Raw genomic sequence first — 26299 nt, 5'->3', positions numbered from 1 at the left:
GTCTAGAGTGTATCCTTGGGGGTTACTGCCAAGTTCTCTTCTGCTTCCTGCAAATTTTGGACAAACATGATGATACCCACATGCAGGTTTTATAAACATCAGGCTGTTAGGATATTGAGGGCTGAGGGATGCAAATATTTGCCAAGATTTTATAGACAAATGATCTGTTCATCATAGCTGTGGTCTCAGGGCAAGCAACCTCTGCATGGGCTTCTGTGCAAGAATACCATGGCCGGCGGGACCTGCATGAACCCAAGGCCCACATGTGTCCTCCTTGTCCTGTCTGCCTAGGCCGGTGGCCGCTATTTCCGTGCTGTGGCAGTGGCTCTCCTTGGAGATCTCACTGTTTACAGCTCTGTCCTCTGACTCGGTGGCAGGTACTGTTTTTGATAGAACCCAGCCAATGTGTATCACATTGCACGCATGAACGTAATCTGTCTGCAGCTGTCCCTGGGTTCATTTTGCGAGCTGCACTCTCAGACTGGAGTGAATCATAGCTCTGAGTTAAACTTTGCTGTGGGTCAGGAGAGAAAGGCCAGCTGTCCATTTCATGTTGGGTCTTTATTGTGGTGTCTTCCACTGCGCTTCATATAACAACCATGTCTGAAGCATCAGAAAGGGCAAACCTCTTCTGAGGCTGGCTCTGCCTAGAGGCTTCCTACTCAAAGTGTGGTGTGCAGACCAGGCCTATTGCCATCACCTGGAGCTTGGGAGCAATGCAGAGTCTCAGGTCCCACCCCAGGCTTAGTGAATCAGAATTGGTATTTTGACACGATCTCTAGGTGATGTGTACGCACAGACCTAGACCAGGTTCCTGTCGTCTGCTTGGTTGAAGTTGGGCTGCTACCTTATCCAGTTCTGAGGGTGGGAAGAAGAGAACGTGGAAAGGGTGTGTTCGTGGTGTTAAGGCCTGGGCCCTACGGGTGAAAGCACACATCCCTCCCCATGCCACATGGTCTCACCTAATTGCAAGACAGGGCTAGACAGTAGAGTCTAACCATGTGCCAGGAATAAGGGGAGAAGGAAAGTGGGCCAAGGAATGGGTTAGGGAGGCCGAGCTATAGGTGGGCAGTTCACCTGTCATGATATGCCTACCATGCCTTCCAGCACCCCTTTTCTCTTTGTTTTTCTTAAACTACTATATTAGGTAAAAGATTTAAAAAGTATACTTACTGCTGATTGGAGAAAAAGATATTAATTTTATTCCTAACCATAGATAACACCAATGTTAATAGCTGGGTAGCTCACCTTTATAGAGCAAATAGTCAGTAACTAAGACCTACACAAATGTGGATTGCCCTTGGATCCCCCTTCCCTCCCTCCCTGTCGTGCTGGAAAACGGCAGGCCCCTGCGCCGGAGGAGGGTATGGTATAATGCACCCCGAGCACCCATCTAGGAATGTCAGCCATTTTCAACTCCTGGCCAGTCTTGCCCCAGCTCTATTCTTACCTCCTGTCTGGGATTGAAGTCCATTTTTTTGCAAGTCTGGTGAGTGGAGAATATTATGGGCTGCATTTTGTCCCCCAGAACTCTTATGTTGAAACCCCAGTGCCCAGCACCTCAGAAAGTGACTGTTTGGAGAAAGAGCCTTTAAAGAGGTGATTCAGTTAAAATGAAGACATTAAAGTGGGTCTTAATCCAATCTGACTGGTGTCCTTACAAGAAGAGAAAATTTGGACACACACAGCACAGTCCCGGTGTGTGGAAAGTGGCTGTCTGTCTGCACGCCAAGAGGAGAGGCCTCGGAAAACCAGCCCTGCCGATGGCCTTGATCTTGGACTTGATCTTGGACTTGAGGCTCCCGAACTGTGAGAAAGTAAATTTCCATCGTTCAAACCACCTGGTCTGTGGTGTGTTGTTATTGTAGTTCTAGCAAACTAATGTAGATGGCATTTCATTGTTTTTGTTTGTTTTAAAGGGAGGGCACCCAAATCCACTTTTGTCGTCAGTCGCTGTACACAGTTGTTATGTAATTTTCACAAGAATTTCTAGGAAATGGTCAGTCTATGATTATATACACACATACCCTTTAAAATTATCCATTGTACATCTTCTTACTTAACATCATGATATTTTTAAACTTTGTTATAAAACAGGCACAGATACCATATTAAAGAGAATTATTGTAAGATTAACTCCCTTGTGCCTACCACCCAGGTCACAGATAAGATTTTTGCCATCATCCCCTGCCCCCCGTCCCAGTCACAAGGCCTTCCATTCCCTCAAAAAGAGCTACAAGTCACCTTTCAGCCCTCCTTGGTTTGTTTCTTTTAAACCTTCATGGGTATATGGTATACCTGTAGTGAAGATCCTTTGCCCTGCCCTCAGCCGTCTACCATAGCTGCTTTCTAGGGGGCGGGAGGGGTCTCTGACCTGTCCTTTCCAAGCTTCCTCAGACCAGGTACCCCAAAGACTGGGTTTTTGGTCTTCCTTGAGTCATATAAGGGACCTTGATATCTTAGGCCAGTTTTTCCTCTCTGGGGCTCATGGCTGTACTAGAATTTCTAAGGTGTGCTCTAGCTGTAAGCCCCGATGATCCAAAAACCATTTACCACCCCTCTTTGTGTGACTGTGTTTCTTAGAAGCACAGCTTTACATGTGGTTCCAGACCATGTCCAGGAGGAGTGCTTGTTTGAAATGAAGATTCTTAGTCTCTGGCCTGAGAATCTGTGAAATCATCCCCAAAAAGTGGGGTCTTGGTGTATTTTTAATGAGCTTCTCAGGTGATTTCACTGCAGAATAGGATGTGAGAACTCCACTGGAGAGTTGGAGTGTGTGGCCACAGGCAAGAGGAAGGAGCTTTTAAGGCGTCCTAGTCTTTCTCTTCAGTGAGGGCAGAAGACCAGCTCATAGTGACCCTGCCAGGCTGGTGAGTGCCAGGTCTAGGACTGCAGTTCCCTGCTCACTGAGGTGAGGACAGGGAGGCAGCCGGGGAGAGAGACAATCAGAGCAGAGGAGCCAGTACGTGGCTTGTGTGTGAGGCCACCAAAAGCTAAGGAGGTGGTGTCCTCAAGTGTGAGCGCCTGGTCTTGCTTGAGCACTGGGGAGAGCTCCCCCTGCACTGACTTCTGGCCCCAGCCACCTGGAGTGGACCCAAGCCCCACAGGTGTGGGCACAGCCCTCTGCAAGACTGCCCTTCCTTTAGACACCAGCTGCAAATTGTGGAGGTCCTTTCATTTCTGACCAACTGGCTACAAATTCAGGAGTCCCAGGACCCATTCAGATTCCATAATTTGCTACAACAACACACCGAACTCAGAAATGTGCTATACGTAACAATTAGAGATTTGGTATAGCAAACATACAAACTGGAGCCAGGCAAAGGGAGTCACACAGGGTACAGGCTGAGAGGGTCCCGAACAAGCTTCCTTGTCTTATCTTTATTGCGTTCGCTCCTTGTGGCGGTGACGACAGCGATACGTACACAGACCTGGTTCACTTCAGTTCTTTATTGTTGCTCGGAAGGTCGGGAGAAGGTGAGTGAGAAGAAGCAACAGCTGGAGGGAGCGAGTGAGAGGAAGAATGAGAGGAGAGAGAGAGAGAGAGAGAGAGAGAGAGAGAGAGAGAGAGAAGAGAGAGACCTTCTCTTTCCTGCTTATGCCTTATGTAAAGGAAGCTGGCCTATGGTGATCAAGATCATGCGTGACCTTTAAGCATGAGTTGAGCACGAGCGCGGAAGCATGGGGCAAGCCTACAGGAGCAACTTCCTTATGCTGGTGCCACCAAACCAGGAAGGGTGGCGCCCAGGAAGCGGGCGCCATCTTAGGGCGTTGGTCAGCCATAGTGGGACTCAGCCTCGGCCGTAGGCCGGCCCCTACAATCTTGTGGAGTCAGGACATGGCAACATCTTAGCACATCAGTGTGTGATGATACTCAAGAGTTCTGCCAACTGGGGGAGCCCCCACCAAGCCTAGATGTCTAGGGTTTCTATGGGGGTTTTATTATGACAGCATCACGGATCGAATCATTGGCTATGTGATTGATTTGTATCTCTAGCCGCCTTCCACAGAGGTCAGGTTGATGTCACATGGCTGAAAAGCCACCCCTTTAATCACATGGTCTTTCTGACCTAGCCAGCCCCCATCCTGAGTCATCTGTCATCATAAATACTTTTGGGGCCTCCATGAGTCACTTGTTAGCACAAACCATGGCCTACACTCTCATTACTTGGAAAATTCCAAGGATTTAGAGAAACCAGGAGGACAAAGTTCTGAAATTAGGAGCAAATACCAACTAAGTATTTTCCCCTGTCTAATTGAGGTGTACTGGACAAAATTGTGAGGTATTTGAAGTGTACAATGTGATGATTTTGATATATGTTCCAGATTGTAAGAGTACACCCCGCTCTGTCTAACCCCTTCCATCACCTCACGTATTTACCCCCACCTCTTTTTTTAAAAAAAATTTTTCTGGATGAGGACTTTTAAGTTCTAGTCTCAAGCAAGTTTCAGTTATACAACATGTTATTAACTGTAGTCACATGTCACACATTAGATCTCAGTCCTTACTCATTATTTTTACCAACCTCTTTTGGTGGTGCCTTTTCACCAACGACTCCCTATTTCCCCCACCTGCCAGCCCTGGACAACCACATTCTACTCTGTAAGTTTGACATTTTTCTTTAGATTGCACATGTAAGTGATAACTGTGCAATGTTTGTCTTTCTCTCTCTGGCTTTTTGCATGTATCATAATGCCCTCTGGGTCCATCCATGTTGTCACAAATGACAGGGTTTCCCTTTTTAAGGAATGATATTCCCCTGTACGCATAAACACATGCTGTAGATTGTTTTGGGTTGTAAGGACGATTTCTTTATCCATTTGTTAATGGATGTAGGTTGTTTTCTTACCTTGACCATTGTGACTAATGCTGCAGTGAACATGGGAGGACAGATATGTCTTTGAGGTAATGATTTCATTTCCTTTGGATAAATACCCAGAAGTGGGGTTGCTGGATCAGATGGAAGGTCTATTTTTATTTCTTGAGGAACCTCCATACTGTCTTCCATAGTGGCTGTACCTGTTTACATTCCTTTTTTTTTCACATTCCCTCCAGTGCTTATTTTATGTCTTTTTAATAGTAGCTATTCTTACAGGTGTGAGTTGCTATCTCCTGGTTTTGATTTTGTATTTCCTTGATGATTAGTGATGTTGAGTATCTTTTCACATGCCTGTTGGCTATCTGTGTCTTTAGAAAAATATTCAGATCTTCTGCCCATTTTTGAATTTGATTGTTTGTTTTTTTGCTATTGAATTCTTTATATATTTTGGGTATTAACCCTCTATCATTTATGATTTGCAAATATTTTTCCCCATTCAGTAAGGTTGCCTTTTCATTTTGTTGATGGTTTCTTTTGCTGTGCAAATCTTTTTAGTTTTTTTTAATTGAAGTATGGTTGTTATACAATATTATATATATTAGTTTCATGTGTACATCATAGTGATTCATCATTTATGTACATTATTATGAAGTGATCACCACTATAAATCTAGCTGCCATCTGTCGCCATACAAAGTTGTTACATATTATTAACTATATTCCTTATGTTGTAAATTCTTTCCGTGTCTTATTTATTCTATAACTAGAAGTTTATACCTTTTAATGTCCTTCCCTGTTTTGCCTCCCCTCTGCCAACCACCAGATTGTTCTCTCTATATCTGTTTGAGTCTTTCTGTTTTGTCTGTCTTGCTTTTTAGATTTCACATATTATGTGGAATTATATAGTATTTTTCTTTTTCTGTTTGACTTATTTCACTTAGCATAATACCCCTTAGGTCCATTGATGTTGTCACAAAAGAAACTTGTTAGTTCTATGTAGTCACACTTGTTTAATTTTTGCTTTTGTTGCCTTTGTTTTTGGTGTCATGCCCAAAAAATCCTTGCCAACCCTGATGTCAAGGAGCTCACCCCTATGTTTTCTTCTTGTAGTAGTTTTACAGTTTCAGGTCTTACATTCAGGTCTTTAATCATTTTGAATTAATCTTTGTCCAATGGTATAAGATAGCAGTCCAGTTTCATTCTTTCATATGATGCTGCCCAGTTTTCCCAACACTATTTATTGAAGGAATAGTCCTTTCCACATTGTATATTCTTGGCTCCATTGTCATAAGTGAATTTGACTATATTTATGTGGTTTTATTTCTGGGCTTTCTGTTCTATTCCATTAATCTGTGTGTCTGTTTTTATGCGAGTACTGTACCATTTTAACTTTGTAATATAGTTTGAAATTAGGGAGCATGATGCCTCCAGCTTTGTTCTTTTTCCCCAAAGTTGCATTCAGGGTCTTTTGTGGTTCCATACACATTTTAGAACTGTTCAGTTTCTGTAAAAAATGCTATTGGAATACTGATAGGGATTTTGTGTTGAACTTAATAGATCGCTTTGAGTAGTGTGGCTCTTTTAGCAATATTTCTTCTTCAAATCCATGAGCATGGAATATCTTCCTATTTATTTGTGTCTTCTTCAGTTTCTTTCATCAGTGTTTTATAGTTTCCAGTATACAGGTCTTTCACTTCTTTGGTTAAATTTATTCCTATGTATTTTATTCTTTGATGCAATTGTAAATGGGATTGTTTTCTAAATTCTCTTTCTGATCACTATTAGTATATAAAATGCAACAGATTTCTGTATATTGATTATGTATTCTGCCATTTTACTGAATTCATTTATTCTAGCAGTTTTTTGGTGGAGTCTAGGGTTTTCTACATGTGGTATCATGCCATGTGCAATTAGTTACAGTTTTACTTCTTCCTTTCCAATTTGGATGCTTTTATTTATTTTTCTTGTCTGATTGATCTGGCTAGGTTTTCTAATAATGTATTTTAAATAGGAGTGGTGTGAGTAAGCATCCTTTTCTTGTTTCTGATCTTAGAGGAATAGCTTTCAGCTTTTCATCATTGAGTATGATGTTAGTTAAGTTAGTATGATGTGGCCACAGAGTTTTAATTATTGTCTTTGAACTGTTTTAAAATCTGGTAGTGTTTGTAACTTATTCTGAGATAGTTTCAGCTTGACAGAAAAATTGGAAGAGCGGTACATGGAACTCACATACATACTCTTCACCCATATTGCTAACATTAGATTTTACCATACTTTCATTCTCTGTTTAAGCATATTATTCCTTTTTTTTCTGAATTACCTGAAAGTACATTGTAGACATATTCTCCATTATCCCTAAACATTTGTGTGTATTTCCTAAAAATAAGGGCACTTTCCTGCATAACCATGGTATAACCATAAAAATTTAGAGATAAATGTTGATACATCACTACCACCTAGTCTTCAGACTGCATAACCAGTTTCCCCATATTACCCATTTTAGGCCCAGGATAATGTGTTATGCTTAGTTGTCACATCTCCTTCAATGTGGAACAGCTCAGCAGTCTCTCATGTCCTTGATGTTTTTGAAGAATATGCATATCATTACTTTGCGAATATTAGATCTGGGTTTGTTTGATGTTTCCTCATAGTAGGAATCCCAGGAAGTAAACGCTTATTGCATCATATGCACAGGTATCTATGTGTTTTGCTATTGGTGATGGTAACTTTTATCAGTTCATGAAGATGATGTCTGCCAGGTTTCTCCATTCTAAAGTTAATTACTACTTGATTTTTTTAAACTTTTCATCACTTAATGCTTTGAAGTTAGTATCTTAATAAATTTATCAGTGGTAGGCCCCTTTCCCTACTCCCTGCAGTATCATTAGAATATGGTAATGAAGTTGATTTTTGTCAATTTATTATACATCTTAGATCTCTGATGTATTACTTTATTGCCTTTAGTAATTAATTTTGCGTTGCACTTTCTAATTTTGTAAAACTATACCAATTTCATTCTTTTTTCTATAGGTATTTTCTCCTTTGATAGCTGTTTCCATCATTACTAGTATGTTGATGAGCCATCTCTTCATAGAATCTTCTTTTAATGGGGGTGAATTTAAATGTGTGCTTTGCTGGTAAGCAAAGTTGCTCATGGGATATAATTTTTATACATTCAGTATATAAAATATGTCATAGCTATTTTAATTTTAGGGAATTTGGAATAACTTGATAGTTGCTTCTTCAGTTTATATTAAAGAGGACAATTTTTAAAGGATGATTTGAGTTGCAATGCTTTTTCTTATTTTGACACCCTAGAGTAAGTTAATGATGGAATGCTGACTTTTAAACTCTGATTTCTGTTTCACTTGGCTTATCCCTATGGTAGAGTAGTAGAGTCCCAGAGTCAGCACTGGGCAAATGGGGGTGAGTTTGTGTTACTGGAAGGGGGTAAGGCTGGGAGAGGGAATTGGATCTCTGTTTACTTCAGTGAAGGAATGTGGCCAGTTGTACTGGTTATACCTTCTAATGTTTCCTTCAAATCCAGTTCCTAACTGGTTTCCTTCTATAGTCTGTCATCCACAAAGTAGCTTAAAAACTTGCACTATTTCCCTTTAACCTTCAGGATAAAGTCCAGATTCTTGAGTTTGGAATACAGGGTCTTTGGTAGCCCCATCACCACACCGAACCCCATGCTGTTCTGAATCTGCTGTCCTCAGGCACTCTGTGGTTTTGTTTTTCTGGAAAGCTCTCCTCTTCCTCTCTTGTCTACCCCCCGCCCCCACCCAGCAACTGCACATGCTTTCCTTTCTTTCCTGTGCAAATAAATGATTCCCAGACCTGGGCAATGACCTGAATTGGCAGGGGTTTGGGGGGCTTTTAATGAGGTCACCTGTTGGGTGTCATCTTGTCTTACTGTGTTCATTCGTCTGAGACCGGGTTCCGAGTAGCTGTTGGTCTTTGTTTTAAAATTCTCCAGGCTGAGATTGGGATTTTGAAATACAGCCAGGATTGGTGTAAATACAACGAGAGCTTCCCAATGGGCATGCCAAAGCACAGTCGTCAGCAGGTTCTCAAACTTGAGCCTCCATCAGTATCACCTGGAGACTTGGTGAGATAAAGATTGCTGGGCCCCACTCTAGAACTTCTGATTCATAGTCTGGGGTGGGCTTGGAAATTTGCATTCTTAACAAGTTAGGGGATGCTGATCATGTGGAGACCCCACTTTGAGAGTCTCTGCTGTACAGAAGATGGGGCCTTAGTGAGTGGGATGTTGATCCCTCAGCCCTACAGACCAGAGAAACGCCAAGACTCACACAGACCCTGTGCACGGCTTGTGACCACACTTGCCATGTCATATTGTAATTCTCAGCACAGACCCCTTGCTCGCTGTCCCAATGAGGTCCTGGAGGGGAATTGAACCAGAGAATAATCTAGAGGATTTATACCATTCTTGTTTCGATGGCTAAAGGGACTGTGGCCACTGCCCTGTGGCTACTGTCTGGGGCCAACATTTGAGGTTAAATTTTATGGCTTTTCCAGGAAGACAAAAAGATTAGGGCAGTGGTTCTGATCCAGGGAGTTTTCGCTACCCAGGCAATGTCTAGAGACGATTTTGGTTGTCACAGTGTTAGGTGGGGAGATGCTACTGGCATGTAAGGGTAGCATCCCATAACCTTGCAAACTTTTTTGCAGTGCACAGGACAGGTCCCATAGCAGAGCAGCCTCCAGTCTATGTCAGTAGTGCTGTGCCTACCTCCTGGCTGAGGAGAGGGGTTTCGGTGGGGCACGGTGGGTCTTACTGTAACATCTGTGTGCCTGTCATTTGTCCCTCACCCAGTCCCTGCTCTTGGATTCCCTGACCCTGAGCACCTACCTCCATCTGCCCCATCCCTTCAGCCCTGTTGGAGCCCCCAGGTTGGGCCACAGGAACCTCCAGTGATCAGGGCTGGCAGAATCTCCAGGGAAAACTAAACAGTGGTTGGTAATTTGCCACAGCTAAAAGTGCCTTAAAATACATTTTATTTCAACAATAAATGACTTATTTGAGCAGGGCTGAGGCTTTGCTGAATGATTTACTGACCTCAGCTAACCTGCACATTCCCCTCCTCCCCAGGAGTTTAGGGAGGGCTGTGGGGTGTTTTCTGGCCTGCTTTGCAATGGGAGACAGTCATTTATTTGGCAGAGTCTGAGCCACATGCAATGTGCTGGGCTCCGTGAACACTGCAGAAAGACTGGGCCCTACCCTCATGGAATTCTTGTTCTAGAGGGAGGGAGACAAAATCAGTGGGTTCCTTCCTCTTCCAACAAATAGATTGTAGTAAATGGATAAGGAAAGAGAAAAATACAGCGGAGGCTCATTGCTTTGCAGATATAAAAGTCCTTGCTGTGGAGGTGACAGCTAGATTGGGACCTGGAGAAGAGAAGGTGTAATCATGGGAGAAAAATGGGGAAGAGCATTTGTTTCCAGCAACGGGAGCAGCAAACAGGAGCTGGGAACCTCAGCCAGCCTGTGCGGCTGGAGTACTGGGAACAGAGGGATGGGGCAGGGGACGGGGTTGGCCAGCTGGTGGGAACCCAGTTATGCATGGCACCCCATCAGGAGTTTAAGCGTAATTCTGCTATAGAGAACAATATGACCTTGTATTTTTAAGCGATTTTATGGTGTTTCTGCTGAAAGAGTGTAGGGAAACCAAGACTGAAAGCAGGCACGGCAGGCATCAGGCCATTGCAGAGCCGAGACCCGACGGCGGCCTTCGCCCTGGTGGGCGATGCAGAGATGCCAAGAAGTTCATGTATCAGCGCGGATCTCCTGGTTTGAGCGGTGGGCTCCATGGGGCTGACACTTAGTGGAGGTGAGGGAGAGCAGTTTTGTTGGGGAAATCAGGGGTTACATTTTGGTCATCAATGTGGAGATGCTAATAGACATCTGAGAGGAGATGACAAGTAGGCCCTTAGCCATGGGAGCCTGGAGTTCGGGGAGAGGCCTAGCTGTCCACATTGAGATGGTATTTGAAGATGGGGGGCAGGTGTCCCCTTAGGGAAAGCATGAGGCTGTACTTAAGTCAGTGGCCTGCAGAGCAAATAAGAGGATGGCAGGTGTGAGATCACACTGTTGGTGGAAATTGTGGAGGTTTGAAAGCCATCCTTATTGTAGTCAACAGAAGACAGAGAGGAAGGAAGGTTCCAGAAGAGATGAGAATAAGAAAGTGAGCAGCAGCTGGGGTGTGGAAATCCCTTGTAGTGATGCTGAGAGTTGGGGTGAAGGAAGCCAGATCGCACAGCTGAAGTTGCTGAAGAATGGTCGGCAGTGACAGGGAACTTTCTAGATGCAGCAGTGAGGAGTTGGAGGCCATGGCCATGCTAGGGGTGTTTACAGCTAGGAGGGCTAGTAAACAGAATTGGGGAAACCAGAGGGTCCCCCCCGAGGCTGCAAGAAAGTCATGTCCCTGGGTGCCAGCCAGGGCCCTGCTCACTGCGAGGAGCTGAGGGCATAGTGGGGTTTGCTGATCGTACAGGAGTTCAGGGAGTTGCATGGGAGGGCTGGGTGGGAGCCAGGGCTAGGGGCAGGGGTCAGAACGGGGGTGGTAGCTTGGAAGCCAGAGCTCTGTCATCCCTTGGCGGGATGCAGTTTAGTCGTTTGGAAGAGAGCTGTTGGTTCACTGGGATGGGCACGGATGGCCAGATCTCAGAGGAGGGCCAGCACATGGAGGGAACCTTGGCGGTAACTGAGTCCTGCGCCTGGCGGTTGCCCTGTGGGCTGTGCTAACAAGGTGGGGCATCGCCTGCTGGTTGTGAGCCCCTCACTTGCCAGTTGGAAGCTGCAGTGCTCTAACCACTCCGGGCCTTGTGAGGTGGCCCCCAGGAGCAGTGTCCTACTCAGGGTTCCCCACTGTGTCCCGGTGCTGAATTGTGTGCAAATGCGTCAAGTGCATTCTTTTTTTTTTAAGAATGGGATGAGGACAGTTATCCATGCACGGTAGTTGCAAATTCCTGGTGCTGGTTGCAGTGTGGAAAAAGTGTTGTGGAGACACGTGGTGATAAAGCGAGGGAACTGAAGAAACAGAAGGCCTGGATTAGCTGCTGGATGAACCAGAGCAGGCCTGGCAGCTCCGAGGTGGGAAGCCTGTGCCACCCGGGCCCGCGGCCTTGGACGCCAGGGCAGAGAGGGTGGAGGGGGCTGCGGAGCCCCGGGGAGGGGCCAGGTGGCCCGCACTGCTGCGGGCTTCCCTTGGCCTGGAAAGAACAGGTAGCAGATGAGATGGTAATGGATGAAAAGTGGGTTTTTAGTGAGTTTTAGGAACAAAGTTGCAGAGGCATGAGGAAGGAAGATTCTAGCTTGAGAGTTGGCGCCCATGTTCAGTGTGGTCTGGCCACGGGCCACTGCAGGGCTGAGGGTGGTGAGCCTCTACTCTGTCTGCGATGGCCCATGCCGGGTGGGTTCCTGTGACACCTGGGCCCCGGCACCACAATGCACCGGGCACGCGTTTGGTCATGGGGATTCCCAGCAGTGTGTGGGTAGCTGTGCCCTGGAGGAGTTCCAGTCTGTGGTGAGACAGGGGAAATGCAGGGAGGAAATGCTGCCGCTGTGGGTGTCGTGGAAGGGAGAGGGTGACACTGGAGAGGAGGGCACAGGAGGGGGCTGAGGGTGATGGCTCATTTACAGGGGTCTGGAGCTATTAATGGGAATTAGGTGTCGATTGATACAAGGCTCATGTCTAATGCTTCAGCTGAGATGGTGACACATAATCGAAGCCCCTGTCGGAGTAGGCTTGCCATCAGCTGGAGACAGAAACCCCAGCCCTGCTGGTACGTGTAGGACTCAGCTGGGCCTTTACAGATCTGGGCAGTGAAAGGAGTCGGGAGCTTCCTTAAATTAAGAGTCATGGAGAAAGAAATTTGCCCAATCCAGTAACTTAGTCTGTCAAAGTTATGAGAGACTTTCTAACGGGGTCCAGATGTGATCCCTTAGGAGCCCTATCACGGTCACGGCTGGTGTTCATCCGGTGGGACTTTGTACGCTCAGCGCAACCTCAGTGGGTCCTCGGCAGCCTTGGGAGGTGTCCTGATGGGTTAGATGGCTGGTTCAAGGTTATACAAACAGACAATGGTAAAGTCTAGATCTGGTGGGGGATTTCCACTGGAGAAACATCAAGCAGAATATTTTTCATCATTAAATTTATAAAACTTGTGAAACGGTTGTAATGTAAAAGTTACCATCTCACTGATTTTTAAGTGTGTAGCTCAGTAGTGTTAGGTTCACACTGTTGTGCAACCGAGCTCCAGGATCCTTGTCGTCTTGCATTGTGTTTCATTAGACAGCAGCTCCGTATCTCCCCTTTCCTCCCAGCCCCTGGCAACCACAGTTCTTTTTGTCCCTCTGAATTTGACCATGGTAAGCCCTTCATGTAAGTGGACTCACACAGTATTTGTCCTTGTGATGCTTTCACTTTACATTCCCACCCTCAGTGCGCAAGGGGGTCCATCTTCCCACATCCTTGCCAACACTTGCTATTTCCTGGGGTTTCTTTGATAGTGGCCATCCTTATATGTGTGAAATAGTGTCTCCTGGTTTTTTTTTTTTTTTTTTTTTTTACTTTTGTCAATTTAATAATAGGATTCATAAATTATACATGTGTACATGTGTATATGTGTGTGTGTGTATATACACACACACACATATGTTTTTTTTTTTTAAATAATTATTTTTTATTGAAGGGTAGTTGACGCACAGTATTACATTACATGAGTTTCAAGTGTACAACACAGTGGTAGAACATTTATACACATAATTCTAGGTTCCAGCTATCACCCTACCAAGCTGTTACAATATCTTGACTATATTCCTTATGCTATACATTACATCCCGGTTACTTATTTATTTTACCATTGGAAGTCTGTCCTTTTTTTTTTTGTGAGGGCATCTCTCATATTTATTGATCAAATGGTTGTTAACGACAATAAAATTCTGTATAGGGGAGTCAATGCTCAATGCACAATCATTAATCCACCCCAAGCCTAATTTTCGTCAGTCTCCAATCTTCTGAAGCATAACGAACAAGTTCTTACATGGAGAACAAATTCTTACATAGTGAGTAAGTTACATAGTGAGCAGTACAAGGGCAGTCATCACAGAAACTTTCGGTTTTGCTCATGCATTATGAACTCTAAACAGTCAGTTCAAATATGAATACTCATTTGGTTTTTATACTTGATTTATATGTGGATACCACATTTCTCTCATTATTATTATTTTTAATAAAATGCTGAAGTGGTAGGTAGATACAAGATAAAGGTAGAAAACATAGTTTAGTGTTGTAAGAGAGCAAATGTAGATGATCAGGTGTGTGCCTGTAGACTATGTGTTAATCCAAGCTAGATAAGGGCAATAAAACATCCACGTGTGCAGAAGATTTCTCTCAGAACAGGGGGGGTGAGGTTCTAAGCCTCACCTCTGTTGATCCCCAATTTCTCACCTGATGGCCCCCCTGCGACTGTGCCTGTCTTAGGTTGTTCCTCCCTTGAGGAATCTTACCCGTCTCTGGCTAACCAGTCATCTTCCGGGGCCATACAGGGAAATGTGAAGTTGGTAAGTGAGAGGGAAGCCTTATTGTTTGAAAAGGTTAGCTTTTTACTTCTTTGTATATTTATGCCCAGCATTTGTCTTGAGGTATCTTTACCACTTGGAAGAATTATGATACTCGGTAAATTTGATATGAGGCACGAATTCTATTTAAGGGTTGTAATTAGGAAGGAAGAAGAAAAGCTATAGAAGTAGCAGGCGGAAGAAAACATGGGAAGATTGATTGTTTCTTTGACATATCTTCTTGTAGAGTAACTTCAGCATGTATAGGTTTTAAGCTACTACTTAAATTGCGCACACACATTAACATAATAGGAGTATAGTTACATAACCAAAGCATATCTGTAATTACCAGCCATCTCCAGTGAAACCAAGAAAACCAGTTAGGCACCTTAGGCATTTGTGAAAACTTATCTATGATATGGTGGATATTGTTCAACTGAACTTGAACAGTCTGAGAGAAATCAGACAAATTAAAACAACTCATTCCTGGGGACTGTTCACATGCCATATGTTCTTTTAACAGTAAATAGTCTGTAGTTGTAAGATTTTGGAGCGCTACAATTTGCACTTCTCCAAATTCTTGGTTGAGTTCCAACAGTATAGATCCAGTCAAATTTGTTGTTTTACTGTATACACAGGCCACCTTAGATATCTCCTTCTTCATTCCCATGGCAAGTCCAGGAACTGGTGGGATGAGTGCATCTACAGCTGTAGCAGTGCGTGGATGTTTGTTGGGGTTTTTTGATGATCATCTTCTGGCATGAGTCTTCCAGAGAGTGCTGATGTTGGAAGTTCTCTTCGTTCATATCGTGTCTTAGTTCATTTTTGGGGTAGCCCAATTAGGCTTTGATCTTCTGTATAAACACAAACAGACCCTTTGCCTACACTTTTATATGCCCTTTATACCCTTGTGTAGAACTCGTTGGAGGTTACCACACAGGAACTGCCCTTTTTTTTTTTTTTGCTTTGTTTTTGGTATCACTAATCTACACTTACATGACGAATATTATGTTTACTAGGCTCTCCCCTATACCAGGTCTCCCCTATAAACCCCTTTACAGTCACTGTCCATCAGCATAGCAAAATGTTGTAGAATCACTACTTGCCTTCTCTGTGTTGTATAGGCCTCTATTTTCTCCTACCCCCCCATGCATGTTAATCTTAATACACCCCTACTTCTCCCCCCCTTATCCCTCCCTACCCACCCATCCTCCCCAGTCCCTTTCCCTTTGGTACCTGTTAGTCCATTCTTGAGTTCTGTGATTCTGGTGCTGTTTTGTTCCTTCAGTTTTTCCTTGTTCTTATATTCCACAGATAAGTGAAATCATTTGGTATTTCTTTTTCTCCGCTTGGCTTGTTTCACTGAGCATAATACCCTCCAGCTCCATCCATGTTGCTGCAAATGATTGGATTTGCCCTTTTCTTATGGCTGAGTAGTATTCCATTGTGTATATGTACCACATCTTCTTTATCCATTCATCTATCGATGGACATTTAGGTTGCTTCCAATTCTTGGCTATTGTAAATAGTGCTGCGATAAACATAGGGGTGCATCTGTCTTTCTCAAACTTGATTGCTGCATTCTTAGGGTAAATTCCTAGGAGTGGAATTCCTGGGTCAAATGGTAAGTCTGTTTTGAGCATTTTGATGTACCTCCATACTGCTTTCCACAATGGTTGAACTAACTTACATTCCCACCAGCAGTGTAGGAGGGTTCCTCTTTCTCCACAGCCTCGCCAACATTTGTTGTTGTTTGTCTTTTGGATGGCAGCCATCCTTACTGGTGTGAGGTGATACCTCATTGTAGTTTTAATTTGCATTTATCTGATAATTAGCGATGTGGAGCATCTTTTCATGTATCTGTTGGCCATCTGTATTTCTTTTTTGGAGAACTGTCTGTTCAGTTCCTCTGCCCATTTTTTAACTGGGTTATTTGTTTTTTGTTTGTTGAGGCGTGTGAGCTCCTTATATATTCTGGACGTCAAGCCTTTATCGGATGTGTCATTTTCAAATATATTCTCCCATACTGTAGGGATCCTTTTTGTTCTATTGATGGTGTCTTTTGCTGTACAGAAGCTTTTCAGCTTAATATAGTCCCACTTACTCATTTTTGCTGTTGTTTTCCTTGCCCGGGGAGATATGTTCAAGAAGAGGTCACTCATGTTTATGTCTAAGAGGTTTTTGCCTATGTTTTCTTCCAAGAGTTTAATGGTTTCGTGACTTACATTCAGGTCTTTGATCCATTTTGAGTTTACTTTTGTATATGGGGTTAGACAATGGTCCAGTTTCATTCTCCTACATGTAGCTGTCCAGTTTTGCAAGCACCACCTGTTGAAGAGACTGTCATTTCGCCATTGTATGTCCATGGCTCCTTTATCAAATATTAATTGACCATATATGTCTGGGTTAATGTCTGGATTCTCTAGTCTGTTCCATTGGTCTGTGGCTCTGCTCTTGTGCCAGTACCAAATTGTCTTGATTACTATGGCTTTATAGTAGAGCTTGAAGTTGGGGAGTGAGATCCCCCCTACTTTATTCTTCTTTCTCAGGATTGCTTTGGCTATTCGGGGTCTTTGGTGTTTCCATATGAATTTTTGAATTATTTGTTCCAGTTCATTGAAGAATGTTGCTGGTAGTTTCATAGGGATTGCATCAAATCTGTATATTGCTTTGGGCCGGATGGCCATTTTGACAATAATAATTCTTCCTAGCCACGAGCATGGGATGAGTTTCCATCTGTTAGTGTCCCCTTTAATTTCTCTTAAGAGTGACTTGTAGTTTTCAGAGTATAAGTCTTTCACTTCTTTGGTTAGGTTTATTCCTAGGTATTTTTTTTTTTTTGATGCAATTGTGAATGGAGTTGTTTTCCTGATTTCTCTTTCTGTTGGTTCATTGTTAGTATATAGGAAAGCCACAGATTTCTGTGTGTTGATTTTGTATCCTGCAACTTTGCTGTATTCCGATATCAGTTCTAGTAGTTTTGGGGTGGAGTCTTTAGGGTTTTTTATGTACAGTATCATGTCATCTGCAAATAGTGACAGTTTAACTTCTTCTTTACCAATCTGGATTCCTTGTATTTCTTTATTTTGTCTGATTGCCGTGGCTAGGACCTCCAGTACTATGTTAAATAACAGAGGAGAGAGTGGGCATCCCTGTCTAGTTCCCGATCTCAGAGGAAATGCTTTCAGCTTCTCGCTGTTCAATATAATGTTGGCTGTGGGTTTATCATAGATGGCTTTTATTATGTTGAGGTACTTGCCCTCTATTCCCATTTTCTGAGAGTTTTTAACATGAATGGATGTTGAACTTTGTCGAATGCTTTTTCAGCATCTATGGAGATGATCATGTGGTTTTTGTCTTTCTTTTTGTTGATGTGGTGGATGATGTTGATGGACTTTCGAATGTTGTACCATCCTTGCATCCCTGGGATGAATCCCACTTGGTCATGGTGTATGATCCTTTTGATGTATTTTTGAATTCGGTTTGCTAATATTTTGTTGAGTATTTTTGCATCTACGTTCATCAGGGATATTGGTCTGTAGTTTTCTTTTTTGGTGGGGTCTTTGCCTGGTTTTGGTATTAGGGTGATGTTAGCTTCATAGAATGAGTTTGGGAGTATCCCCTCCTCCTCTATTTTTTGGAAAACTTTCAGGAGAATGGGTATTATGTCTTCCCTGTATGTCTGATAAAATTCCGAGGTAAATCCATCTGGCCCGGGGGTTTTGTTCTTTGGTAGTTTTTTGATTACCGCTTCAATTTCGTTGCTGGTAATTGGTCTGTTTAGATTTTCTGTTTCTTCCTGGTTCAATCTTGGAAGGTTATATTTTTCTAGGAAGTTGTCCATTTCTCCTAGGTTTCCCAGCTTGTTAGCATATAGGTTTTCATAGTATTCTCCAATAATTCTTTGCATTTCCGTGGGGTCCGTCGTGATTTTTCCTTTCTCATTTCTGATACTGTTGATTTGTGTTGACTCTCTTTTCTTCTTAATAAGTCTGGCTAGAGGCTTATCTATTTTGTTTATTTTCTCGAAGAACCAGCTCTTGGTTTCATTGATTTTTGCTATTGTTTTATTCTTCTCAATTTTATTTATTTCTTCTCTGATCTTTATTATGTCCCTCCTTCTGCTGACCTTAGGCCTCATCTGTTGTTCTTTTTCCAATTTCGATAATTGTGACATTAGACCATTCATTTGGGATTGCTCTTCCTTTTTTAAATATGCTTGGATTGCTATATACTTTCCTCTTAAGACTGCTTTTGCTGTGTCCCACAGAAGTTGGGGCTTAGTGTTGTTGTTGTCATTTGTTTCCATATATTGCTGGATCTCCATTTTGATTTGGTCATTGATCCATTGATTATTTAGGAGCGTGTTGTTAAGCCTCCATGTGTTTGTGAGCCTCTTTTCTTTCTTTGTACAGTTTATTTCTAGTTTTATGCCTTTGTGGTCTGAAAAGTTGGTTGGTAGGATTTCAATCTTTTGGAATTTTCTGAGGCTCTTTTTGTGGCCTAGTATGTGGTCTATTCTGGAGAATGTTCCATGTGCACTTGAGAAGAATGTATATCCCGCTGCTTTTGGATGTAGAGTTCTATAGATGTCTATTAGGTCCATCTGCTCTACTGTGTTGTTCAGTGCTTCCGTGTCCTTACTTATTTTCTGCCCGGTGGATCTATCCTTTGGGGTGAGTGGTGTGTTGAAGTCTCCTAGAATGAATGCATTGCAGTCTATATCCCACTTTCTTTCTGTTAGTATTTGTTTCACATATGCTGGTGCTCCTGTGTTGGGTGCATATATATTTAGAATGGTTATATCCTCTTGTTTGACTGAGCCCTTTATCATTATGTAGTGTCCTTCTTTATCTCTTGTTACTTTCTTTGTTTTGAAGTCTATTTTGTCTGATATTAGTACTGCAACCCCTGCTTTCTTCTCACTGTTGTTTGCTTGAAATATGTTTTTCCATCCCTTGACTTTTAGTCTGTATATGTCTTTGGGTTTGAGGTGAGTTTCTTGTAAGCAGCATATAGATGGGTCTTGCTTTTTTATCCATTCTGTTACTCTGTGTCTTTTGATTGGTGCATTCAACCCATTAACATTTAGGGTGACTATTGAAAGATATGTACTTATTGCCATTGCAGGCTTTAAATTCGTGGTTACCAAAGGTTCAAGGTTAGCCTCTTTAGTATCTTACTGCCTAACTTAGCTCGCTTATTGAGCTGTTATATACACTGTCTGGAGATTCTTTTCTTCTCTCCCTTCTTGTTCCTCCTCCTCGATTCTTCATATGTTGGGTGTTTTGTGCTGTGCTCTTTCTAGGAGTGCTCCCATCTAGAGCAGTCCCTGTAAGATGTTCTGTAGAGGTGGTTTGTGGAAAGCAAATTCCCTCAGCTTTTGTTTGTCTGGGAATTGCTTAATCCCCCCGTCATATTTGAATGATAGTCGTGCTGGATACAGTATCCTTGGTTCAAGGCCCTTCTGTTTCATTGTATTAAATATATCATGCCATTCTCTTCTGACCTGTAGGGTTTCTGTTGAGAAATCTGACGTTAGCCTGATGGGTTTCCCTTTATAGGTGACCTTTTTCTCTCTACCTGCCTTTAACACTCTTTCCTTGTCCTTGATCTTTGCCATTTTAATTTTTATGTGTCTTGGTGTTGCCCTTCTTGGCTCCTTTCTGTTGGGGGTTCTGTGTATTTCCGTGGTCTGTTCGATTACTTCCTCCCCCAGTGTGGGGAAATTTTCAGCAATTATTTCTTCTAAGATACTTTCCATCTCTTTTCCTCTCTCTTCTTCTTCTGGGACCCCTATTATACGGATATTGTTCCTTTTGGATTGGTCACACAGTTCTCTTAATATTGTTTCATTCCTGGAGATCCTTTTGTCTCTCTCTATGTCAGCTTCTATGCGTTCCTGTTCTCTGATTTCAATTCCATCAATGGCCTCTTGCATTCTATCCATTCTGCTTATAAACCCTTCCAGAGTTTGTTTCATTTCTGCGATCTCCTTTCTGGCATCTGTGATCTCTTTCCGGACTTCATCCCATTTCTCTTGCGTATTTCTCTGCATCTCTGTCAGCATGTTTATGATTCTTATTTTGAATTCTTTGTCAGGAAGACTGGTTAGGTCTGTCTCCTTCTCTGGTGTTGTCTCTGTGATCTTTGTCTGCCTGTAGCTTTGCCTTTTCATGGCGATAGGAATAGTCTGCAGAACTGGGACGAGTGACGGCTGGAAGGACTTCCTTTCTTGTTGGTTTGTGGCCCTCCTCTCCTGGGAGATCAGCGACCTCTAGTGGCTTGTGCTGCGCAGCTGCGCGCAGACAGGGTTTCTGCTTCCTGCCCGGCTGCTATGGAGTTAATCTCCGCTGTTGCTGTGGGCGTGGCCTGGCTCGGGCAGCTGCTCCAAAATGGTGGAGTCGCGTTGGAGCAGGAGCGGCTGGGAGGATATTTATCTCCGTAAGGGGCCTCCCTGCTCCCTGCAGCCCAGGGGTTAGGGTGCCCAGAGATCCCGGATTCCCTACCTCTGGATTAAGTGACCCGCCCTGCCCCTTTAAGACTTCCAAAAAGCACCCGCCAAAACAAAACAACGCCCACAAAAAAAAAAAATAAATAAAATGTTTTTATTTAAAAAAAAAAAAAAAAAAGGTGGTCGTTCGTTTTTCTTTATTCTCCGGTGCCAGCCTCAGGCCTCTGCTCACCGGTCTTTCTGCCCTGTTTCCCTAGTATTGGGGTCCCTATCCCTTTAAGACTTCCAAAAAGCGCTCGCCAAAACAAAGCAGCAAAAAAGCAAAAAAAAAATGGTTGCGCGCTTTTCTTATGTCCTCTGTCGCCCAGCCTCCAGTGCCCGCTCACTGTTCTTGCTGCCCTGTTTTCCCAGTATCGAGCGCCCTGCACTCTGGCCCGGATGGCTGGGGCTGGGTGTTTAGCAGCCCTGGGCTCCGTCTCCCTCCCGCTCTGCCTGCTCTTCTCCCGCCGGGAGCTGGGGGGAGGGGCGCTGGGCTCCCGCGGGGCCGGGGCTTGTATCTTACCCCCTTCGCGAGGCGCTGGGTTCTCTCAGGTGCGGATGTGGTCTGGATATTGTCCTGTGTCCTCTGGTCTTTATTCTAGGAAGGGTTGTCTTTGTTGTATTTTTATAGATATATGTTGTTTTGGGAGGAGATTTCCGCTGCTCTACTCACGCCGCCATCTTCCACCCCTCTCCGTCTCCTGGTTTTGATTTGCATTTTCCTAAAGATCAGTGATGCAGAGCATCTTTTCCTGTGCCAGCAGAATTTTAAAGAGGGCCTTTCAGGCCAGGGTGTCATCATCTGACTACAACCCAGTGCTAATTGCCTGAGCGTTTTCTGCAGGGAATAACTAGGATAAATGGCCCAACACATTTCAAACCTGTATAGTGGTAAAACTCACAGATTTATACTTTTGTTTTGAAAGGAAATTGAGACCTAGACATAGTAGTGACTGGCAAAGGGTCATTGGAGGTGCTGAACTTGTAGCAATGCGGTGGTGGGTGGGGGAAATGGTCAAGGCCCTGGAGTCATCGGTACCATTGCTGGGACTGGCCTCCAATCTTCTAGCTCCTGGACCTTGGTTCTTTAGAGGTGCCAGGCTACCAGGTTAGCAAAACCTGAAGCTCAGTTTCTTTTATTGCTCCGTTAATGATTCACAGACGTTCATTTATTCAACCCTGCGCACTTCCTCTGGGCCCACTATTGCTCTAGAGATAAAGCAATCGCCATAGAAGCATGATACCTGCTCTCACAGGTTATTGTCAGGCCTCATAAGTTTTCTTACCGTGGCAAAATCAGTAGAACCCATTCTGCTCTTTAGGCTATCTCTGCATATCAATGATTATCTCTTAAATGATACATAATGGATTTGAATTGGGCTTTTTTTGGGGAGGGTCCTTTATACAGTTGTTTTTTTTCTTTTCATAATAAGTAATTTGTAGAGAGAATGTGAGATTTTGTGAAGATCATGTTCCACATCAAATGTGCACCGACTGCACATTTCCACCGATAATTTTCTAACTCCACTGTCCTTTGCATATTTGTTTGCATTCTAGAATGCAGGAGCTTCCTCTGCTCTCCTTGTGATGGAGCAGTGAGGATTCACGGATTCTTGTGTGATCTTCTGCTCTTTGGGGACACATCCTTGTGATTCCTTGAGCGTTTCCTTCTTTTCTGGCATGAGATATTCTAGGCCCATCTTGTACCTTCTTGGGCTGTCCTGTGTTGGTCTCAGTCTAGGGCAGAGGTGCTGTCACAGTGCCAGGGGCATTACTCAACCCAGCCATCCAGCTTGTGGTGACCTCCCACAGACGTTTCCCCATCTGAGATGTTGTGGCTGGACTGGCCCTGTGGTTCTAACTGTTGTAAGAAGCACCTCAGCAACAGCCCTCTGGGAACTTGGAAAAGAAAAGGCTTATTACTCACAGGTCCTGGCAGATACACGGCCCGCCTGGGGCCACACAGTGAGGTTGTAGGTAAGAGAGTGCTTGGATGTGGGGCCCTGCCTTTAGTGGGATCAAAGGTGCGGTCAAGGGTGCCTAGGGGTTTTTGGGTTCACTATTGGGGAATTTGGAACATAGGCACAGGAAGTAAAGCATGGGAAGGGAAGAGCAAGCAGTTAAATAGTCGGCTCTCTAGATCAACTAGAGTTTTCTTAAAAAAAGGAACTTCCTGGGTGGTGTAGGCTAGCTTTTTACATAATTGTTTGGCTGGCAATGTGTGTGTTTCAGATGGACATCTTTGAAGTAGATGCCTCAGCCATCAAAAGCTAATTGTCTGACCCTTACATTACAATCAGTATAGCTAATTATCAGGTGCTTTCCCCAAACTGCCCCAACTTTAGAATAATCAGCCATTGCTCCAAAAAGCCCTGGTTCCTTTTAGGGAAGAAGGATATTAAAAAACAAGATCTGGGTGAAGGGGGTCATGAGGCACATATGTACAGTTACATAATAAGAAATACACAGTATGGTGACTGTAGTTAGTAATACTGTATTGCATCTTTGAAAGTTGCTAAGAGAGTAGTTCTTAAAATTCTCATCATACAAAAAAAAGTTTTTGTTAACTATGTATGGTAAAAGAAAAGAAAACCAAACCAAACCAAACCAAACCTTAGGATGGTGCTGGAATGTCCTTTGCTGCTGGTATGTCTTTACTTCTAGGGCCTCACAGCAGATAGATAGGGAGTGTGTGTGTCAGAACATATCTAATTTCCCCCTGCCATCTCTATATATATTTAAACATGTAAGCTTTTTTTTTTAAACAAAGGCCATGAATATTGGATTCTGATTAGAGACAGAAATGTGCAAGATGGATATATGTCACTCTTTTCTCTTAATTTTTAACAGGTGGCTAAACCCCTTGTTCAAAATCGGTCGTACACGGAGGTTAGAGGAAGATGATATGTATTCAGTGCTCCCGGAAGATCGCTCGAAGCACCTTGGAGGAGAGTTGCAAGGGTAAGCAGCAGGCAGGAAGAGCAGGATAAGGAGGAATGCAGATTGCTAAGTGTGCAGCTTTTGGTTTGGGGTGGAAGGCCCGCAGCCTTCCTACGGGCCCGGCTGGGGCCTACTCCCCCTGACACTGCATGCCCACCTCCCTCCAGCTGGCCCAGGCTTTGCCTACTTTGGTGGCCGGAAGTGGAGAGCATGTAGCAAAGGTCCTGGGTGCCAAGATGTGGGCCTGGAGGTGTGTCTCTGGAGGAAGCTGTCTGTGCTCATGTCTGCCTTCTTGGACTGCTCACAGCGCTCCAGATCCACCAAAGCTTATCAGTAGCATGTTCTGTGACATTGGGACAAGGCCTGTGTTCCTGGTGCTTCAGATTCTGCACCACACATCTTTCAGGAGCCAGGCAAACGCTTAGCCAGCATTTATGGGTCAGCCACAAAGTGCCCTGTGATGGATGCTCGTCTTTCACTCCGCCACCTCCCCAGTGTGGCCTTGTGGTTGGGTGTGCTGTTCTTCACCAAGGTGTGGTTCTCATTACAGGTGCTGGGATAAAGAAGTTTCACGAGCCGAAAAAGATGCTCAGAAACCTTCGCTAACAAAAGCGATCATACAGTGTTACTGGAAGTCCTATTTGGCTTTGGGAATTTTCACATTAATTGAGGTAAAAGCTCTTCCAGTGTGTTGTTTTTCCATGTATGCAGATGGGTTCTGAGGTGTCCGGTGCTCCCAAGAGCACACACTTCTCTGGCTGCCCATCCTTTCAGGGGGCCGGGGGCCATGAGCAGTATGTCCTCTGGAGGAGCACCGGGTTCACTGTGGATTCCAGGAAACTGATGTGCCGCCCAGTCTTGTCTGTTGTCCCTGGTGGTTGGGGTGGCTTGCTGGTTGGAAGATGAAGCCTTGGTAGCCTGACCTTGTACACAGCGCAGGAGTGGCTGTGCAATGGAAACCCGAGGGCAGGAAGCCCTGAGGTCAGTGGCCTCCATCCCCTCGGAGGGCCTCAGTCAAGATCCCCCAATAAGGCAGCCTCCTACCTGGGGCACTCCTACCTTAGCCTGCTGTTCTGGGATGCGGCCTGCTGGAGGTATGCTGAAGATCCGCCTGCGTGGCTTGCGCTCTCCGTGGTACCTTAGTACTGCCTTAGGGACATTGGTGGCCCTGTGAGTGTATGAGAAATTACACTGCTACGAGGGTTGTTTTAAGATGAGAAGGGAGGTGAGTTGTCATGAGTACATCTTCTTGGGGGTGAGATGGGTGGGCCTATTGATTGGCATGTGGGGGGTGTAGTTCCTGTTTAAAAGTCACTGTGGAAAGGGGGTTGCTAGATCAGTGAACTCTGCCCCACCTGACTGGAGGAACCCAGGGCATGTCACCTGACAGGTGACTGGATGGTCCCGGGAGATCGAAGTGCTCAAGGATGAAGATGGCCAGTATGCTCGAGTGTGGAGACAGGTAGACAGGGCAGAGGCCACCTTTGAGAGGGCACTGACCACCACCTTGGTACTGCTGTGGCTGTGTGGGGCAAGGTCAAGATGCAAACCTGTGGGGCTGACTTGGGGCTGGGAGAAGGTGCAGGAGCCCCACAGGCTATCCCTGTCTGTCTTTGATCTGTGTGTACAGGTGTCCCAGTGATTGTGTCTCTACGTGGTGACAATAAGTCTCAGTTTGAAATGTGCAGGGTGGCAAGCTGGTATCATTGTGGCCCATGTGTGCAGGGTTTCCTGACCAAATGTGGCTGCTGACCTTGTATAGCAGAGCACTCCTGATTTGTGCCTGTCAGGAAGCCCCAGAGCCCAAGGCCAGGGATCCGGTTGGATGGGCAGGAGCCAGTGCTGCATCGTATCCTGGGGCAGGCCTCCCTGCTGCCGCTGGTCTCCAGGTTCCCTGCGCTGCCAGACCTCCCCCTCATGGGCTTCGGCTCCTTGGGGTGGGGTCTCTAAGTCCCAGATGGTGACTAGATCTCATCTCTAAATGAGCTGTGGACCTTTGCTGCGGCTATGGGAGAAGTAGATTCATGTAGGGGCTGAAGGAATGGGACCTCGCCCTGGGAGAGGTGAGGCCCTGAGAGGGTGCCAGGGGTGCTGATTTCAAAGTTTTCTCACCCTGGAGCTACTTACTGCTGGGGGCTCCAGGAAGGCCAGGCCTGGGGGCTAAGTGAGGGCGCAGCTGGGAGAGGGCTTTAGGAGGCTGCTTGTCAGGCAGGCAGGGCAGAGAAGCGAGGCACAGAGTAGCCTGCACACCTGGGGCTCGTCCTCAGCCATGCTGGTGAGTGGCAGCAGCCATACCCCTTGGTGGGGTGCATTGTCTGGGCAAGGGTGAGAACCCCAGGTCAGTGGGTAGTGGCAGGGGTGTCGGGGGGCACCTTTGCTTATGCAGGGTGTGCCCCAGGCCTGAGGTATTACATGACAGGCTGGGTAGAACCAGATAGCGCTGGGGGCAGGTAAATTAAAT

The 26299-nt window shown here is 44.7% G+C and overlaps 1 protein-coding gene across 3 annotated transcripts in view; it reads left to right on the top strand.

Annotated features, from left to right (window-relative positions):
- ABCC4 (ATP binding cassette subfamily C member 4) overlaps positions 1-26299 on the top strand; it is a 239495-nt gene that overhangs the window by 23235 nt on the left and 189961 nt on the right. For all 3 annotated transcript variants that reach the window (XR_008994591.1, XM_036893689.2, XM_057494606.1), the window contains exons 2-3: positions 23749-23859; positions 24389-24509. Coding sequence is in view for 2 of the 3 variants with exons in the window: in XM_036893689.2 (XP_036749584.2) it covers positions 23749-23859; positions 24389-24509 (232 nt within the window). In the remaining variant the exon portion in view is untranslated. The remainder of the gene's footprint in view (positions 1-23748; positions 23860-24388; positions 24510-26299) is intronic.

The sequence above is a fragment of the Manis pentadactyla genome, chromosome 17 (assembly GCF_030020395.1).
Source record: "Manis pentadactyla isolate mManPen7 chromosome 17, mManPen7.hap1, whole genome shotgun sequence".
In the NCBI taxonomy this organism is placed as follows: domain Eukaryota; kingdom Metazoa; phylum Chordata; class Mammalia; order Pholidota; family Manidae; genus Manis; species Manis pentadactyla.
This window is presented reverse-complemented; position numbering and strand designations above follow the sequence as displayed.